This window comes from Anabrus simplex, chromosome 1 (assembly GCF_040414725.1).
Source record: "Anabrus simplex isolate iqAnaSimp1 chromosome 1, ASM4041472v1, whole genome shotgun sequence".
Lineage (NCBI taxonomy): Eukaryota > Metazoa > Arthropoda > Insecta > Orthoptera > Tettigoniidae > Anabrus > Anabrus simplex.
In genome coordinates this window covers 1,771,746,600-1,771,768,063 of record NC_090265.1, presented here as the reverse complement: position 1 = coordinate 1,771,768,063, position 21,464 = coordinate 1,771,746,600, and the positions used below count along the sequence as shown (strand labels likewise).

The window sequence follows — 21,464 nt, the reverse complement described above, 5'->3', positions numbered from 1 at the left end:
GTGATTGCTCAGTGATCTCTTGAATATATTTGGAGAAAATCAATTACTTTTCGGAACATGGCTACGAATATTGAAGTAAATATTAATATGAATTTGAACATTAAATAAGAAAGAATGTAAATATTTTAAGGCTTAATTGTTTTATTTTTATTTGAGCCAGCGCTGACTCTAATCTTTCATGCTTGAATATTACTCAGATAATACTACCCAGATTTCACTTTATCTTACATTGAACATTATTTATTCAATAAATAATCGTATATTTTTCTTGTAGTAAGTGACTGTGTCTTAATTTCTGTTTGGGTAACGGCTAGTTTGTAAGTTAGTTAATAAGTTTTGTAGATATAAGCAATTGATTAGTTCCACAAATGGAAAGAGATTCCTTTCGAAGTTAGCGGCCACAGGTTCTCACTTGAGCGTGTAGATACTCCCGTGATGCGTATCCCAGCGGACTGATTCTCATCCGAAACCACGTAAAATAATTAACAATATAAAATCGCAGATTTTATGAGCGGAAATTGGAATACCCTGAGAAGAAATCGAGCTACCGGGATAACTTGGCACTGACCGCTACATGGGCGGGTGCAACGTGGTCGATAGTAGTTAAGCCATTAGAAATAAAGGATAAATTAAATGATGGCTTAATTTTAATGCTACAGTATATACTGAAATTAAATAAGAATGCAATACACCTCAAGATATGGCGGAGCGCATCGCTGATTTCAGAGGTTAGTTTATGTTTTCTCGCGTCAGGTTAAATTTCGGATAGGCTATTCCCATGTAAATTCATAGCAAGGTGGTTATCATTTCTCTATTGGCGCTTGAAATATGGTTTCACTATATATATAATACAGTTAAGTTAGCTTAGATGACGGATGCTGTTTGAATAAGAAAATAAAAACATTTACCACAAAGTGCGATCGATCATCTTGGGTATAATTTTCTCTCTGTGTGCAATTGTGAGCACTCTCGTTGACATTCGAAGGCGATGTTGGAGTCAATTAGTAATACCCTTTGACTGTTCTCTAAAGAAAATTTTAAATGAAAGAGGATGACACATTTCCAAACTAAATGCGTAAATAACTTGGCAGATAGCAATTATTGTTAACTTGTTAGAAATAAAGGCTGAAGTAAACTATCACTTAATTTTAATGTTATATACTGAAATTAAGTAAGAATGTGCTACACCTCAAGATATAGCAGAGTGCATCACTCATTTCAGAGGATAGTTTATATTTTTTTGTGTCTGGTTAAATTTCGGAAAGGCTATTCCCATGCAAATTTATAGCGAGGAGGTTATCATTTCTCTACAGGTGCTTGAAATATGTTTTTATGAAACATAAATGGTTAGCTTAGGCGATGCTGTTTGAATAAGAAAACTGAAACATTTGCCACAGAAGCCTCTGGAGTGATGCTATAATTGTTTCAAAATTAAATTAAATATACACTTTCACGTATCGAAGTTTTAAAAATAACAAATGAGTAAGCTGTATTGTGGATATCATACACGAAAACCCAAATTTTGAACAAACTTACTGCCGTTTCATACTGATGTTTATGTGTAGGCCCCTCTACCCTCCCCCCCACTTTTACAACAAAAAATTCAGATATAATGACAATCCGCTAGAGCGAGTACATTTTTTGCTGTTATGAATTCTCACTTTAACAGAATTATACTGTATTTAAATTGAGAGAATAAATAGTACAATTAGCTTATTATTATTTACTGAGAAATTTCTTCATGTCTACATTACTACACCGACCAGCATAAAAATCGGTCATTTCTAATAAAAAATTATATATCTAAAAGCTTATTTTTTAAAAAATTGACACAACACACTACATTGAATGTGCTCATTACCGTATAATCCCAAATACCACCTGCCACCGAATAAGACCCGCACCCTAAATTTGAGACAGCAAAATATGGAAAAAAATTAAAAATCAAATAACTTACATACCTATTTAACCTTTTAAGTACTGAGTTACCAGTTGACTGTTTGGTACCTCGGTGCTGAGTTTTTTCATTCGTATGTAAAAAAAATTGTAGAAGCCTCAATTTTTAACTTATCATTGGGGTGATTAGCTTAAAATGTTTATAAATGTTGGTTGTTTATAAATCTAAATGCAAATGGAAAATCCTACACTTATGTTCAATATTATTTTGAGAGAAAAACAAAATTACACTTATGATCCCATGGGTGCATTACCTTTATACAAAGTAAGGAGCCCAAAATAATATTTCCTAAAATCTGTAGGCAACTAATACATGTAACTTCTTATAAGTATATAAGTTGATATTTTATAATACTTTCCAAACCTGGAATGTGATGATAGTTAAATATTTTCTACTGGTTGTTTGTGATGCCGATTTGTTCAACTATCTGCACCAACTCCACTGGCACAAAAGTTTCTAAAAAATCAATGACTTTTGGGTTTTCATCAAACACTACTTGGCCCTCAGAGCCTGTCAGAGTTACCTGAAACTCTGGTGAAGAAAAGTAATCCATCCGCCACAAAATTAGCGATAAAATAGCTTTTGTACACACTGTGTTTTTCTTTTGTAGTTGAGAAGGAGGCTCTGTTTCTCTCTCACAAACAATATTTTCGGCACTCTCTCTATCACTCTCACTTTCAAAATCGCTTAACAATTCCTTAAAATGATTATCTCCATCATCACTTTCCACTGTGGTTAATAACTGAAAGATTCTGTGATCCGAAATAACATCGCTGCAAGAGCAAATGAGTTGTTGTTCCGCCATGTTTGTTTACATGTCTACAAAAAGCTCTGTAAGTTACTTCCCTAAGCTGTAATCTCTGATCAGTTAGTTCTACATAATGCCCAACAGATGGCAGAACATGTCAGAGATCAAATTTGCACTCAAAAGTGAACCGGGAAACTCAAAAAAAGTAAAATTCTCGCGCACTGTGTATAGATGGGCTTAGCACTGGTGGACCGGCCGCGTCAGCCTGTCTATAGGCGGGCGTAGCACTCATCGGGTTAATATTCTTCAAAAATAATGTACCACAAATATAAATTCAAACAGCTCACAATTAATAAAATCATCACAAAAATTGTAAATGAAATTGGTCCAATACTCAGATCATTCACAATTCACCGTCTTCATCTTTTCACCATAGGAACTTTTGTCGCTGGCATCTTTCCACAAATAGTTGTACTCACTACAGTCCACTGAATTTGAAATTCCACATTTCTTAAAGCTTTTGGACACTAGATCGTTGGGAATGCACACCCATGCGGTCTTGATCCAGCTGCATATTAGCCCCACTTCAGGTCTCTTCACTCGTCTGGTTGGTGTTAACGCGTTATCACCATCAGACATCCATTTGGTGTACAACTGTTTCATTGCAGTTTTGAAAGGCCGGTTCACTCACACATACAACGGCTGTAGAATAGAAGTGAGTCCTCCGGGAATTACCACAAGATCGGTTTTTCCTTTCCTCATCATATCTTTTACGGCGTCTGTTGTATGTCCTCGTTAACTGTCCAACACAAGTATGTTTCGGTTTTTGTAGCAAAGCTCCCGGGCGACATTCCCAAATGCACTTCACCCAGTCCTCAACTAATGCTCTGTCCATCCAGCCGGACTCATGTGTTCTAACAATAACACCGGATGGCAAGTTTCCTTTCGGAAGTGTTTTCCTTTTCAGAACTACATATGGAGGGAGTTTGGTTCCATCCGCTAATACGCACAACATTACCGTGCATCGTTGCTTTTCGTTACCATGTGTTCTGTTGGTTGCACTTTTAGAACCCTTCGTATCCACTGTATCTTCCAATGGCATTTCAAAATAGACACGTGTCTGGTCAGCATTCCCAATTTGCGACAACAAATAAGAATTTTGCTTCCTTAAATGAATTATGTGGCGCTGAAAGGCCGTTAATTTTTCTTCATACACCCCAGGGAGACGTGTGTAATAGACGTACGTCTCCGAATGCGCAATCCCTTTCTCATTTAAAAGTTTTGGATCCATCCGTGGTTTGCAGTAAAACCCTCTGTTTCGAGTTGTTTTGAGATCTCAGGTGCTTTCAATTGACACATTTCACTAGAAACACCATATCCTAACTCACGTTTTTCTATCACAAATTTGTGGAGTTGTTCTTCAATTTCCGGAAACACTGCACTCCACCCGCAGAACGCTCTGTAATCGCCGTTACTTTTTAGAAGTTTTTCCTTCTTCTGCCAGTCACGAATACACGATTCATTAATATCGTACTTCCTGCCAACGGCACGATTTCTGTACATTTCAGCTTCGCTTACAACTTTAAGTTTCTCATGCACAGTAAATGACCACAGACGCCGTTTTGAATCCATCGCTTACTATCGAGACAGCACTTTCATGGGACAGATACGGAACTCGAATGTAAGCGAGGTAGACTTCCATAAGCAACAGTCTCAACTCTCGCAAAGTACGATATCCCATGAGATCAGCCATTCGCGCACCCAGCATGCCAGCAACACTTGTGAAACAAATAACAATCGAGCATCCGCAGCAGCAGTTTTCATATTTACCGCATATTTACCCATATTCTTTGATCTTATACTCCCATGGGATGCCTTCATACTTGCTAAAGAAGACCTATCACATCTGAAAATTGAATATGTTTCGAGCCCGAGTTCCTCATCACTAATTTCATCATTTAAGTTTGTTTCAGTTAATATCATGAAGTCGTAGTCAGCTAACCATGAAGAAATTCTAAGTTCAGTTAGTTTGCTTCGAAGTCCATTTACATTTTGATAGTATCCTCTGAAGAGTTCCACTAATCTTTTTATTGATGTCTTTGGTGCTTTCTTAGTATTGTGTATGTGACCTCTGTGAACTGATTCCCTATCGACATATTGTACTTCACCGGGCGAGTTGGCCGTGCGCGTAGAGGCGCGCGGCTGTGAGCTTGCATCCGGGAGATAGTAGGTTCGAATCCCACTATTGGCAGCCCTGAAGATGGTTTTCCGTGGTTTCCCATTTTCACACCAGGCAAATGCTGGGGCTGTACCTTAATTAAGGCCACGGCCGCTTCCTTCCAACTCCTAGGCCTTTCCTATCCCATCGTCGCCATAAGACCTATCTGTGTCGGTGCGACGTAAAACCCCTAGCAAAAAATATTGTATTTCATTCCTGATATAGGTTATACTTTCTGAATCATTTTCTGTATCACATAAGTTTTTGCCATTAAGATTAGCAACCCCCCTCATTTTCTTAATTAGTTTCCCGAGCACATTCTTCTAGATATTCTATTGAGAAGTTTGCCAAATTTAGAGATTCCTTTTCTGTTAAGGTGTAGCCCATCTTTTCCCAAATCACTGCCCCTAAGCCAACTATTAGCATCAACAAAAAGGAAAAAAGGACACTCCCTTACGGCATAACCAGTCAAGAGTGGATTTTACAGCATCTATATAGCGATAATTAACATTGTGTCGATATAAAACACCACTGAGACAAAGCTTTGCCTCTGGAAACCTCCTTTTTATCGCAGTAATGAGTCTATCAGTTTCAGCCATTGTGTCACTAGGTGTTGACAAATTATGAAGGTCATTTGTGCCAGTATGAACAATCAGGGCATCAGGATTTTCTTTTAATACTATCACTGTTCACATATTCTGCAAGTTGACCCACTCGTATGTCTGGATAGCAGTACGCAATACCCTCTTCAACTTTGGGTCCAACATTTCTTATCATCGAGTCCTCCACTATTACTGTATGGGCTTATTCTAACACTTGAAAACTGTTTTGTGTCACTGAATTATTATTTACAGAATCTTTAAATGCACCATGTTTCCGGGTAGGCCTAAAATGCTTCGACTTAACCTCCTCAAAATCATTATTGCATTTTTTCGGCATTTCAACATTATTTTGTTTAAAGTTCCTCAACTCAAGTAGAGCATTTTTTAGATCAGTGTATAACATTTTGATTATTTAATCTTTAGATGAGAGTTCAAGTTCCAGATATCTTATTCTGAACCTCAAGTGCGAGGAGTCCGAAGTAAGGTTATCGGAAACAAGATCATCTGCCGGATCCGACATTTCGCTACCAAACGTATTCTTAAATACGCATGCATAACGAGCATTAAGATTATTAAGACTATCATTACTTCCGTGATTAGTTCCATTGCACTTCATACACATATTATTACCGAACATTTCACTTGGAGAAAATACTAAATCACTGTTTATCGCCATGTTGCCTAAGACCTAGTGAGAAGCGTTTACTGGACTTCTGAGCTAGTGTGGGATTAGCATTTACAAATACATTCTTCAAGCTTAAGGCTATTCACCGCTACACATTGGAGCGTAAGGGCACCAGATCCATAATAGACTATATTATAACGGACTTTGAATTCAGGAAATTTGTTTGGAATATGCAGGTATTCAGAGGATTTTCGATGATGCAGACCAATATCTGATCTGTTGTGAACTAAGTATCTCTTAGGCCTAGGATAGAGAAAGTGAAATCTGTCTGCAGACGAATAAGGGTAGAAAAGCTCTAGGATGAAGAAATTCGGCAGAAGTGTGTGTCTATGGTTAGTGAAAAGTTCCAAACAATAGACAGTAACCTGGTTCAGGATATAGAAGGAGAATGGGTGGCATATAGGGATGCTGTAGTAGAAACAGCAAAGAAATGCCTAGGAATAGCTGTGTGTAAAGATGGGCGGAATGATCAAGTGAGAATAGCTTGTAAATGTAAAAAAGATGGCATATCAGGAATGGCTCCAAACAAGGACTGATGCAGACAGGGGAATTGTATGTAGATGAAAGAAATAGAGCAAAACAAGTAATTGTGAATCGAAAAAGATGCCTTAGGAAGATTTCAGTAATAACCTGCAAAGGCTAGGTCAAACAGCAGGGAAATTTTTCTGGACAGTAATAAAGAATCTTAGAAAGGGTGGGGAAAAAAGAAATGAATAGTGTTTTGGGTAATAAAATAATGATAATCGTATGGCCTCAGCTACCGTTTGCAGACATTTCGATTTGACGCCATCTGGCTGTCTGCTCGTCAATTTCGACGTTCCGTTTTACTCTAGGTCCGCTAGATGGCAGACAGAGTAAACCGGATCTCTCTTGGGCGTCTATGACTGAGATTTAATTAATTTTGTCAGGTAAATACCAAATGTATCACCAGAGATCTTTTACATGCCGACATCGTACGACATGGAGTGTCGAATGGACTTTTTTCCGCCCTTCAAAAATCCGACTACCTCTGCCAGGTTTGAACCCGCTATCTTGGGATCCGGAGGCTGACACTCTACCACGGACCCACAGGGTAAATCAGGTGAAATCATAATAGATTCCAGGGAATCACTGGACAGGTGGAAGGAATATTTTGAAAATCTTCTCAACCTAAAAGGAAATCTTTCTGTTGACGTAGCGAACAATCGAGCTCATGGGTAGGAGAACAATGATGTTGGTGAAATAATGCTTGAAGAAGTGGAAAGTATCGTAAATAAACTCTGTAATAAAGCAGCAGAAATAGATAAAATTAGATCTGATATGATGAAATATAGTGGGAAGACAGGGATGAAATGGCTTCACAGAGTAATAAGATTAACATGGAATGTGTTTTATAAGATACCTTCTGATTGGACGAGAGCCAGTAATTGCGCCTATGTATAAGCAAGGGAACAGGTAGAATTGCAACAACTATCGAGGTACAGTATTTCATTGATCAGTCTACCAGGCAAGATGTTCACTGGCATTTTGAAACGGAGGATGCGATCAGTGGTGGAGAGTAAATTGGATGGAAACTAGTGTGATTTCAGACCACAGAGGGGCTTTCAGGATCATATTTTCAGTATGCACCAGGTGATTGAAAAGTGCTACGAGAAGAATAGACGGTAATGTTTATGTTCTGTAGATCACCGGGCGAGTTGGCCGTGCGGTTAAGGGCGCGCAGCTGTGAGCTTGCATCTGGGAGATAGTGGATTCGAACCCCACTGTCGGCAGTCCTGAAGATGGTCTTCCGTGGTTTCCCATTTTCACATCAGGCAAATGCTGGGGCTGTACTTTAGTGAAGTCCATGGCTGCTTCCTTCTCATTCCTAGGCCTTTCCCCTCCCGTCGTTGCCATAAGACCTATCTGTGTCAGTGCGACATAAAGCAAATAGCAAAAAAAAGTTCTGTAGATCTAGAGAAGCCATATGACAGAGAAGCGAGGGAAAAGATGTTCGCTGTACTGGGGTACTTTGGGATTAAGATCAGATTATTAAAAACAATAAAAGGAATTTATGTTGACAATCGGCTGGAGTAAGAATTGATGGTAGAATGAGTTCTTGGTTCAAAGTACTTACAGGTGTTAGACAAGGCTGTAATATTTCACCTTTCTTGTTCATAGTTTATATAGATCATCTACTGAAAGGTATAAAGTGGCAGGGAGGGATTCAATTAGGTGGGAATGCAGTAAGCCATTTGCCCTAGGCCGACAACTTGGTCTTAATGGCAGATTGTGCTGAAAGTCTGCAGTCTACATGGAACTTGATAATAGGTGCAATGAGAATTATATGAAAGTTACCCTTTCCAAGACTAAAGTGATATCAGTAAAAAAGAACGTCAAGTTGGGAATACAAAGCTGGAACAGGTGGATAATTTCAAGTATTTGGGATGTATATTCTCCCAGGATGGTAGTATAGTAAGTGAAACTGAATGAAGGTAACTGTAAAGTTTTCAGTCTGTCAAAAACTCGAATTATAATACTATCACATAACCTCACCCACCTACTTACCTACCAACACAAAGCAAGAACTCTGACCACAGTCCAAACGCAGATGCTGAAGGTAACGGATGATTGATTAGCAGCTTAGATAAGTACAGGAACATTTCTAGAAGTTAATTAGGTGACATTTGAGGATTACTGCAATCATAATTTTTTATTTCCTGTTCATAATATCAACAATTTTATGGCTGATGTTGACATTATGTGTGTGTCAAAACCGGTCCCAAGTTGAATAAAAGTCATTAGTAACATCAACACGTAATTAGTATTGAATAGGTGGAACCTAATAGATATCTCATCTCAGTAATTTAGAAAACGTGAATAGTATTGTTACATATATGCCCTTGATTTAAAGTGATTTCATTGAATCTGAGTATCTTCTTGTAGAACAAAATATGTCATTGTTTAATAGAGTGTAATACTTTTACAGGTATGTCATCATGTTGTATGTGTTATAATTAATCCCTTGATGCCGTCCTCCGTACATCATATAGACCTCCTTTTCTTCACATGCTGCCGACCACCATACGTGGTATAGACCCCTGTAGGCCTTTCATTTTGTTCTAGCTTGTAAAGTTTTAAAGTTGTCGAGATGGAAATGGTATATCTTTGAAGGTATCTCTGGCTTCCTTGTATGTATGAATCGTCCCAAATCAATGTTTCTTTTTCTTTTTAAAATGTTTGAAGTAGTTTAACCTCTTTCCGCTTCAGAGCATATAGGCTTAATTTTCTGCTTTTTTCTAGTGGACGTATGTTTCATTACAGGATATTTCCTTATGTGGATTGATAGTAATTATCGTCATCTCTTCACTGATGTGAATCTTGAATCTGATGAAAATTCCTATCATTCTTTCAATGCCTTGAAACCTCTTACGACTCGTAATTACGCCATTTTGTTTTTCACTTGACTGTCACTTTGAAATACTATATTGCATGGCACAGAATGATGCCACTTTGAATAAAACAGAAGTAATTGTGTTTTAATTAATCAGACAATAACATCTGTACACCAGACTGAACTGAGCAAAATGAGACTGAATGCATAACATAAGGAATGAGAGGGCATGGAGCGCGCGGCCAAGTAATAGATGACAAAACATGCCAAAGTGTATGCCCTTTTCCTCATGAACTAATCGTCCCATTAACTGGGGATTTGTGCTAAATGAATCTTTGAACTATTGTTCCTGGTTCTTCTGCTCAAAGTTCCGAGGCAACAATTACCCAATTTTTCATTGCCTTGTGAAACAACCCAGGCAAAAATAGAAGAAAATCACTTTCATTCAGTATAAAATGTGGAAGGTCTCCTCTCCATTACTACACTATAAGGTAAATATAAAGTTAATAAATGTAAACTACATTCTTTTGAGTCTCTACTCTAAACATTTGAAAATAATCCGAGCTTAACTGCTGTAGCAGCGCTGCATTCTCTTAGTGCTCACATCTGAATCACCTTTGTTCGCTGGGTAAAGCAGCACTCAAGTGTTCCCTGTCGCTGAGGGGTTAATGTTTTCAACTGAGTGAAAATCTTTAAAGTTACATTAACTAAGTCAACACTGGAAAATATGACTAATGCATTTACAGTTAACAGTATTCTGTAAGAAGGCAGTCAGCTTTTACACCGGTCTGCTTTTAGACCAACTTTGCTTTACAGGAGGAAAAGCTGTGTGGACTGAGGATATCATGTTCATAAGTTAGAAATAACAGAAACGAAAGTAGTGAGAATGATCTCCGGTTCAAACAGGTGAGAACAATGGCAGGAGGGTACTCGGAATGAGGAAGTAAAGAGCAAACTAGGAATGAACTCAATGAAGCTGTACGTATTATCCGCCTTCTGTGGTGAGGTCATGTGAGGTGAATGAAGGCGTATAAGTTACCTAAGAGAAAATGGCCTCTGTCATGATAAGTAGAGAGTTAGACTCACATTCTAATGATTTAGAGATAAGAGGTATAGAAATACCCAAACGAGGCCACAGAACTAGTTACAAATAGGATTGTGGCGGCATTTTGGTAAAATCACAGAGTCTTGCAGACTGAACACTGAAAGGCATAACAGTCTATGATGAAGATGTATGTATGTTCTTTTTACAGTCTTTTATGACATATTACAAAACGCTGCAATATTTTGCAGTATAACTGAATTTCATGGAATAGAATTAAAGGGACACTGAATTTTGATGACGAACATTTTGCCCAAGCATCTCTCATAGATGTTCCATGCGATTAAGATGTGGGCTATGTTTGTAATTGGACCGCTCAATCTACTGTACGTCATAGTGTAAAATTTTGAAATACTTGAGCTACATTTGACAGTGTTGTAATGTTAAGCTAGTAGTAAGCTCAAACTGTAGTATTGTAAGCCGTAAATGTAACAAAAACTTTTTAGTCTGTCAAATAAACTACAATTACAATATAAATTATAATACTATAACATATCTGTAAAATACACACTGTAAAAATACACACTATTATACAAAGAATGACATGTTGTCTAATTATGTTTTAACTTAACTTTATCATCATACTACTATAACTGATCATTGCCACCAGGATATTTCCCCATTGTGATATACTTTCATAATTTATGCACCTCCAGCTTTCCTAGCAGCAGGGTAACAAGAGCGAGGAGTAAGGGAACGTCCACCTTTTGTGACTACTGTGCTATACAACCAAGGCCATACCGTTATTTAACTTTTTACCTTCAACAACAACATCAACAATGATATTTTCAAAATACATTAGCTGTTACAAAACAACGAAGAACGTTCGCGCCAACTCCTCGCCAAACTGCCTTAACATCAGCACTTTAGCAAGATCATAAATTTTGACACACGTTTTTTATTTTTCATTGACTGTTCAACTACGAATATATGAACATTTTTGACATATGCTTTTATGTCCACAGCAACAACATAAGAACTTTATAACATCGTCAATGTCAAGTTTTTATGTATTATTTCAAAACTCTGCACAACATTGTACAAATGCACTCCAATTATCTGTGACCTGGATCCTAGGACGTTCTTTGAATGTTAACGTGTTTTTATGACATATAACCAATGTCAACCATTTTAAGTATGTTTTAAGGCAGATTCCAAGGGAATCGAAACCAGTATTCATTTAATAAATGTTACGTATTATATAAAGTGTTGCATGGTGGAACATCCCTCGATTGATTCCTATTATATGTGATGTATTTGTTAATAATAATAATAATAATAATAATAATAATGCAGTGTTCTCCCTAGGACCATTTTAGTGGGCGCACCGCCCTGCCATTTTTACAGACTGTCCGGCCAACCTAACCCAGATACGTGCTAGTTACATAATATGAATACACTTTTCGATCATTGAGTGCTCCAAATTAAAATGTAAATACTGTAAAAGTGTTTATTTAAATGATAAATCTTCATTATTGTCAGCATAATTGCTTCAGTTACAGAGGAGTTTAAATGTTTAGCTTGACTAAAACATAGTGTCGGGCGTGAACAGTGTTTGGATTAGCATGGAATTGCCCTGGTGTTTGGTAATGAACGACCAGTAGAACACTAGAAGTTCATAATGCTCTGTTACATCTTGTTCGTGACAATAACACTAAAATAGTTCAGTTTTGCAGTTAATGTTTACCTGTCTGATATTACTGTTAATACCTTCTGTGGTTCAGTGGTAGAGTGTCGGCCTCTGGATCCCAAGATAGCAGGTTCGGACCCGGCAGAGGTAGTCGCATTTTTGTAGGACGACATTCCATGTCGAACGTTTTCGGCATGTAAAAGATCTTTGGTGTTTACCCAACAATATTAATTAAAACTCAGTCATAGATGCCCAGGAGAGATTCGAGTTACTCTGCCATCTAGTAGGCCTAGAGTAAACTGGAACATCGAAATTGACGAGCAAGCAGTCAGATGGCGTCAGATTAAAATGTTTGCGCATAGTAGCTGAGGCCATAGTAGTAATATTATTATTATTATTATTATTATTATTATTATTATTATTATTATTATTATTATTATTATTAATGCCCTGAAAGAAAGAAATTGAAATTTTATCTTACTCATTTTTTACGTACTTTTCCCTGCCCGGTTACTCATTGCTGCCACCTGGCTGATGAAAGTTTATGGGGAGAACACTGTAATGGCTGGCTAGTTCAGGGTTTGTATTCCGATGCAGTGAGAAATCGCAACGAGCAACATGGTTGGCATTCTCGTGCATCAGCATGATGTCTTTGCCGATGAATGGAACAGAGGGGATTACATGCTCTGTTGGAACAAAGGGGATTACATGTTCTGTTCACACCTTCTCATTGTATCGGTGTTCAGCTCCGTGGCTAAATGGTTAGCGTGCTGGCCTTTGGTCACAGGGGTCCTGGCTGATATTACAAGGGAAATAACTCTTCCAAGTCCTTCTCCTCTCTCTCTCTCTCTCTCTCTCTCTCTCTCTCTCTTTCTCTCTCTCTCTCTCTCTCTCTCTTTCTCTACTGTTAGGTGACCGGAGACTGTGAAGGGCACCATTGACCACTGGTCCATAGTCCAGTGCCAGAATTGATGCACAAATTTTAATCACACTGTTTGTTGCTGGGGGAGTAAGCTGCACGTCATTGGCGGGTCTTCTTGACCTCAGACTTGCTTCCAGAGGTCTTCATCTTACAGCCCTCTCACTTACAGTGACGTTACTTACTGCCGTGAGACGATGTATGACCTGAACTGTAGTGGTGTGGTGATATAGCGAGACCTGAAGGGACCGGAAATCTATCATCCCCGACAGTTTTAAACTTCCAGTGGCCTGATCCATGTCATCCCTAATTGGTACCAACTTGGCAGAATCGTCACAGAGCACTCTGGACACTTCCAAATGATGCACCAATCACATTAGTGACATAAGGAATGCTTCTGCAATCCTTGATTAACACAGCGTCTTCTCAGCTAAGAGGTATCTTTACTCAACGAATAAATGTGAGAGAAAAACAGAAGAAATTTTGTTAGTTGTGACAAAAATTATACTGCATTTTGGTAACCATCCGTTGCTTCCATTCTGGTATCACAAAAGCTTTTAACTCTCTAAGCGCCAATGTCCTTTTGAAAGCCCGTTTGATTTTCATCTGAAAAATGCCAGTGTCCTTTCAGAAGGACATTCAGTATTTATTTTTTTATTACTAAAAGTAACAGTCATTTCCTTTCAGAATTTCCCATTATAGTTAGTTAAAGACTCCCTATTTATGCAGTAAACACACTCTTTTATTTTCAAGGCCATTGTTTCAGCATATCAGTCCAATCAGCAGACATATTTATTGAAACGCTTTACTTGACACGGCAACAACACTAGCAGACTCGCTTGTGCAACTTGTCCGCTCTGTGTCTAGTTGCTCTTGATCTTTTACTTGTTAATTTATTGCTATGAAAATGGTTATGTATCCATTGTGCTCGACAAAACATAAGTGTGTTTGAGAGGTCTTGGAAAATATACTTGTACTGAATTTGATGATTATTATTATTATTTGTAGTATGTTATGTAAGTGTTATGTAACAGAAGTTTGTACAGTATTTTGTAAGTATTGACATATCATCCAAACTAGTGTAATTAGACTTGAATTTTTGGCTCATTTGGATATGTAAATTAATTATTTTTACTACAGATTTGTTTTAGTTACAAAATGAATGACATTTTCAACAATTCATTATTGGGTGTATTATTCAATAAATATGTTTGCGATGTATAAAGAAATTGTGTTCTACCTAAATTTTATTGCTGAACTTTTTTTTAAATTAATATTTTTGGGTTTTGGCTGTCTAATGTTTACTAATGCTCATAAGTGAACTGAGTAAGGCTTTATTTGCATAGGGAATCATATTAGTAAAAAAAAAAAGACGAAAATTTCAAGTGTCTATCTACAATAACAGCTGAACTGTGAGTGATCAAACAAAAGCTTGCAAAAAACAGAAACTGGCCTTGGCGCTCAGCAGTAGGAAAACCGTAATAGCATGCGGCACTCAAAAAGGTTAATACTTAGAAAGATTTCATTTCCTGCATGTGCAGTGAAATCAGTGCCTAGCACGTAGGATTGAAAAGCGGCTCATGGATTGGTGTGTATGGTCTCTTATCTCTTGAATGGTTATTATTAGCCTGTAACACCTCCCTAAACAAAAGTTGCCTCTATAGTGGTGTTAGTTTCCTATTCAGTTTTTTTTATTTTTTTTTATTTTTTATTTTTTTTAAATGTTTGGGCCAGTGTATAATGTGATTTTTGTGTCATTTTCTGTTTCCTGTTCTAGCCTGAAGAAGATATGCTGAAACCGGAAGCACTTGAAGATCCCATTGCTATCAGTTGTGAAGATATTCAGCAGTGTTTAAATTACAGTGATCTTGGACATGTTTCTTACGAACATTCTGCTCAGACTACTGAACCTGACAATAGTGCTGTCTTTCAAGATGACCAGGTTTTAAATGGTATTTTGGAGAAAGAGAGCAGCACAAGTTTTCCATACATGCAGAATGTACACAATGCTTCTGAAAAAGAGAATGATATCTCTACATTTTGTAGTGAACAGACTTCACACACCATTTCAGTAAAAACGACGTATAGTAGCATACGTGATCGTTGTGGACAGACTTCTCTCAGTACAACTGCAGATGAAGGCAGTGCTAGAGTTATTCAAGACATTCAAACTTCACATGATGTCTCAGCAAAAGAGAGTAATGCCTCCACAGTTGTGGATGAGAATTCTTCAAATGGTTTGATACATGGTGCAAGGTATGTGTGTTCTATTTCGGATAGTTGTAACTACAGTTAGGTAATTTATTTTCACTTGAAAGTACTTTGCATTTTTAAAAGGGTAATGCATATTCTTATTAGTAGCTTTATTATAACATCAAAGCTACTGTTTTCACATTTATGCTAATCATTGAAAGGAGTTAAAATCAATCATTCACTACTGATTTGCATGCAGGGCTACCACGCTATTGACAGATTCCCTATTATTATTTATAAGTTTCATTTTCCGTATTGATTGGATTCAATGTATAGACTAGAAAAGTGTTCCACCGATCAATACTTATTTATTGTAAATGGATTTTACACTAACTAGCTGATGATGGCCATAAAAGGCCGAAACCAGTACTAGTGTAAAATCTATTTACAATAAATAAGTATTGATCGGTGGAACACTTTTCTAGTCTATACATAGATTCTCTATTAGTTGTTTACCTAGTCTTTTCTTAAATTATTTCAATTTATCGAGCATCTCCCTTGAGAAATTATTCCAATCCCTAATTCCTCTTCCTGTAAATGGATATTTACCCTAATATGTACCTTGAATTCCAACTTCATCAACTTTAAACTCGATTTCCGATTTATACTTCTTCCGATTTTTTACTAATATAACCTCTAATACGGCCAATACTCTTCCCCTAGGATAAAGGATAAATTCTTATGTGCTTGTGTAATTTACAAAACCTCATTTTCAAGGATACTTTATTTCGTGAGTGTTTCGTCCGTCGCCTTCGTGTATCGCGTTTCCCGCTCACCACAGCAGTGTGTGCGCTTGATACAGCTGGGGATTCGGGGCGGCGATCATCCTGCAAGCAATAGGCTAGCACGCGCTAACGACTCAGTTGATCGGGACGAAAGAATGAGTTTGTTATTGTGTTGTTCGCACGCTGTTAACATCGTTCCTGTGTGTTGTTTCGTCAGAGTTGTAGGCCACGTGTTTTTTCTTGCATTTCTATGCTTTCTCCCTCTGTCAAAGTCGTATGTTAATAATGTATGGGACATATTGAATTGTTTTGTATGTGGTAGTTTCGCGTATTTAAGTGCATAAAGTTGAATGTTTTCAAGGGGGTTGTGTCAGTGATATTTTCTGGCATTTCCTTTTCTTGTTATGGCCAAAAAATATAACAAACATTATCTGCAGGTGTTCAGAGATACCTGTAAATTTCTGTTCATTTTACCATCTGATAAAGGAAACTACCGTATTTTCCTGCATAATCAACGCACAAAAACAAGGCATTCTCACGACACTCGCCAAGAGGGCGAGACGAATTTGTGAACCGTCACATATCCAGGTGCAGATGGACACTCTCAAAGTCGCGTTCAAGGGTAATGGTTACAGTGATTTGCAGATTCATAGAGCCCTGCATCCCAGAGAAATGACCAAGCAAAGCTCACAGAAGGAAGAAGTGAAGGGAACAGCCTACTTGCTTTACATTCACAACACCACAGATCGAATTGTCAAGGTCCTCCACAAACACAATATAAAAACCGTGTTTGGCACCGCCACTAAAATTGCTCACAGTCTGAGTAAAACCAAGGACAAATTGTCCCCACTTTTACATCCTGGAGTATACAAATTTCCCTGTACTTGCGGTAAGGTATACATCGACCAAACATGCCGGTCCGTTGGTACTCATATCAAAGAACACGAACGTAATATTCGTCTCAACCAACCAGACAAATCGGCAACAGCTGAGCACGCTCTATCATCGGGTCATGATGTCATGTTCCAAGATGCTCAAGCTCTTACCCACACTAGACACTACAGGTTCAGGATTATACGTGAAGCTGTGGAAATACGTAGAAATCCTAACATTTTCAAGAGAGACACCGGCTATCAATTAAGTAATACCTGGTTGCCAGCCATTAAGAATTTACGTAGGTAGTTCCCTTCCCTGTCCTTTCACTATTGTTATTTCGTCTCGGTGTTTTCCAAATTCGTACGTTCCTCGTCGCCAGATGTTTCTTTCCAGGCTTGTGTCTATATAATACACCTGTCAATGTCGTATGTTACGTACACACGTTACGTGAACCGCTTAGACTGTTCTGATGGTTCGGTCAGCTTCCGCTTCGAACGCTAACGTTTTGCCACGTCCTGGGAACCATCTGGTGGCGAATGAACATTCCATTTCTATTAAAACGTCTAAATTTTAAAGAGTCATTGTTTAAAAAGCCTCTCTCATGGACAGTCAAGATTTCTTCTGAGGACGCAGAGCACAGTTCTCTGCAAAACGTAAAGAATTTCACCTTATTTTCTTGACACGGCATAAGCCCAAAAGCTTATGCAGTATCATGTGTATAAGTATGGGCCGTGAAAGCATCAATGGCAACGTTACATTTATTTATTTATTTATTTATGTATTTATGTATTTACATTGCAATATATAGTTTCATTGTTACGTTCTCATTAGCTGTAATTGTGTGTTGAAATTGGGAATCCAGTCCAGGAAATTGAAATACATTTCAGATGGCAGAGAATATCAGAGATGACCCACACACACTTTTGACAGAAGTAGATGACACAGGTTACAACACAGCAATAACTGGAGAGACGTGCAGTGAACCAGAGGATGTCTTTGAAGAGAACGACATCGAATTAATTGACAGAGAATCTGATCCAGAATATAACCCACAGTTAGATGATTCCTATGATTCTGACGAGCCGGGAAGAAAGAGAAGATATGATCCTGAACCAACATACTCTGATGAGTACCTTGATTCAACTAGTAGCAATTCAAACCCAATTGTTTCCAGTGCTAGGCATCTGAATGTTGTAGTCCTTAATAAGACCAATCTACGAGGGAGAAATAAACGCAAATGGTCAGTGCTTCCATCGAGAAACTGTAATACCTGGACACCCGCCAGGAACATAATTCATATAAAGCAAACCCCTTTGGGAGAAGCCAGAAATGTTTCAACACCCATGGAATCGTTTTCTTTATTCTTTAACGATTTTGTTTTAGATAAACTGGTATAACACACGAATGAGGAAATACAAGTTCAGAGTTGTAACTACGCTGCAGCTAGTGCAACAGTTTCTCAAACAAGTGGGAAATAAATCAACGCTCGTTTTGGTATACATACTTGTGTTATCAGCAGCCATGAAAACCAATTGTCTACCTACAAGAGAGCTGTTTGATCCAATTTTCTGTGGTTTCAGAAATACGGAGACAATGTCAAGTGAGCGTTTTTGATTTTCTGTTGAAGTGTCTTAGATTCGATGATAAATCTACTAAGGTAGAGAGACGGGCGAGTGACAAGTTTGCAGCCATTCGAGAAGTGTGGGATGAGTTTATCAAGAACCGTCGAGGCTCATACAAGCCAGGAAGTTACACAACCATTGATGAACAACTCGTTGGATTTCGTGGACGATGTCCTTTCAGGATGTACATCCCCAACAAACCAACAAAATATGTAATTAAGATTGTTATGTTGAACGACATTGAGACCAAATATATGATTGATGCTAAGCCATATTTGGGGGAAAATACGAATACGTCTGGTCAACCTCTCGCTCGTTATTTCGTAAAAGAACTGACTGTGACCATCCATGGTTCGAATAGGAATGTAACCATGGATAATTGGTTTACCTCCATCCCACTAGCTGAAGACCTTTCGAAACCACCTTAATCTCCAACAGTTGTAGGAACAATAAAAAAGAATAAACGCGAGATACCTCCTGAGCTCCTTGAAGTGAAGAGGCGAAAAATCAGCACGTCAGTGTTTTGTTTTGCTGGGCCAAAAACTCTTGTATTGTACAAATCAAAGCAGGGGAAAGTCGTTCTGCTATCCACTACTCACGAGGACATAGAAATAAGGGGTAACAACAACAAACCCGCAGCAATTGAATTTTATAACAAAACAAAAGGTGTAACAGACTCTTTCGTACAAATGTGTTGCAGCATGAACTGCAGTAGAAAGACACAGCGCTGGCCTCTGTGTGTATTCTTCACGATGATCAACATGTTCTTAGTGAATGAATATATTTTGTTCTGCCACAACATCCTCCGAAAGGGAGAAAAACCTATCTCAAGAAGGGCATTCGTGCAACAGTTAACCCATTGCCATACTTTGACGGAACTTTCCGTCCTGCGATCGTAAGGTGATAATATACTTTGGCGGACACCTCCGTCCTGGTGTACGGAATATTTATAAGTTCATTATCACGATTTGCTGGCCAGAGAGATTTATTCTATTTCTTTTGTAGCCTACCCAATAAATTTCAGATGATACCTGAAGCTTTTTTCTCTGTGTAAATCGTAATTCTGAGCTGAAATACGGAAAATAAAAAGCACCTCAATTTGCTGCTATTTGTAAACAATCATGATGACTATTCGTAACTGGCTTGAAAATAGTGATGTTGAAAGTAGAAACGAATCTATGGAGAGTGAAAATACGTCTTCTTCTTCAACTGATAGTGATGAAAGTAATTTCGACTTCAGTTCCAGGGTGATAGTGCCAATTGAAACTACGGGACAAAACCAGAATGCAACAAGAGTGGGTGAGAACTCCAGTAATGATACTTGGAAGTGGGACCTTGTTGACAATAAGCCTGTTTCTGTAACATGCAAACCAGTTTCTGAAATTCACTCTATAGTGGGGAGGAGGTTGGGGAATAATCCAAAAGAAATTGACGTAGTGAATGAATTTCTAATCCCACAGTTCTGGGATCACATTGTAAGGGAGACCAATGCTTATGCCTGTACATTTCTTGCTCATTTATCTGCTCCCCTTGAAACCAGTAATACTTACGAACAAAAACGTTGGTTTCCTGTTACTATAGACGAGCTAAAATGCTCACTTTGCTCTGTGTATTCTAGTCACAGACAAAAAGCCTGCAATGCAAGATAACTGCTCGAAACGTAGAGTAATAGAAACTCCCATATTTAGTGAAACCATGCCATTCAAACGCTTTGTTTCTATAAACAAATTCTTGCATTTTAGTACGGACTCCTCCGAATCAAAGCATGACAAACTAAGGAAGGTTAGACCTGTTAGAGATTTACTTTTGGACAGATTCAAGTTTGTGTATACTCCAGGAGAAAATATTTGCATTGATGAATCGATGATGAAATTGAAAGGTAGAATGTCGTTCGTTCAATATAATCGGTATCAAAGTGTACAAAGTTTGCTCTTCAGAGAATGGCTATTGCTGGAATTTCAAAATATATTCTGAGAAGGATTATGAGTGAGGATCTCCCTATAATGTATTTGTTAGTGAGAGGATTGTTATTGATATGCGTAAGGATCTTCTGGGTGTCTGGAGAACTTTTTACATGGATAACTGGTAGAGTTCACCGTCTTGGTACCAGATTCTCCTGGGACATAACACACATGCTATTGGCACAGTTAGGGCAAACAGGAAATATATGCCTCCTAAATTCAAGGAGACACAGGTGAAGAAGGGTGAACTTACTTTCGCCTCAGGGAACAAAATCCTAGCCGTAAAATGGATTGACGAAAAGCCTGTACACTGTTTGTTAACTCAGCACGGTAGACCAGATTTTGTTACAGTCCAATCAAAATGAGGGAAGAAGAAGCTGAAACACAACTTGGCAGTCGATTATAATGGTGGAATGGGTGGGATCAACTCTTCATGATCAGCGACTGGCGTCTTTCCCACTCATAAGGAAGTATGTGCATTCTGGGCACTTTCCATCCAAAATTGCCCCTACAGAGAAGAAATTAGTACCATCCAAGCGATGCAAGGTGTATTACGCGCAGGGTCTACGGAAGGAAACTATTTTTCAATGTGTCAAATGCATGGTTGCCCTCCATGATACCTGTTTCTTGGTGTGCCATACAAAAACTGACTTCTCCAAACCATAAAAGCATTATAAAACTTTAAAAAAATTGTAGTGTGTGTCTTTAAGTTTCCTTATGAGAATAGTCAAATTTATGTTAAAGTGGCTGAAAAATAAATGGTATGTAAAGCAGTTTTGTTACTTTCATAGATCTGTCTCATCCTTGGCTTTGA

The 21,464-nt window shown here is 38.1% G+C and overlaps 1 protein-coding gene across 2 annotated transcripts in view; it reads left to right on the top strand.

Annotated features, from left to right (window-relative positions):
- The window catches only part of LOC136858798 (zinc finger protein 718), a 115,137-nt gene that overhangs the window by 24,701 nt on the left and 68,972 nt on the right, over window positions 1-21,464 (top strand). For both annotated transcript variants that reach the window (XM_067138613.2, XM_067138612.2), the window contains exon 3: window positions 14,991-15,469. In XM_067138613.2, coding sequence (XP_066994714.1) covers window positions 14,991-15,469 — 479 coding nt within the window. The remainder of the gene's footprint in view (window positions 1-14,990; window positions 15,470-21,464) is intronic.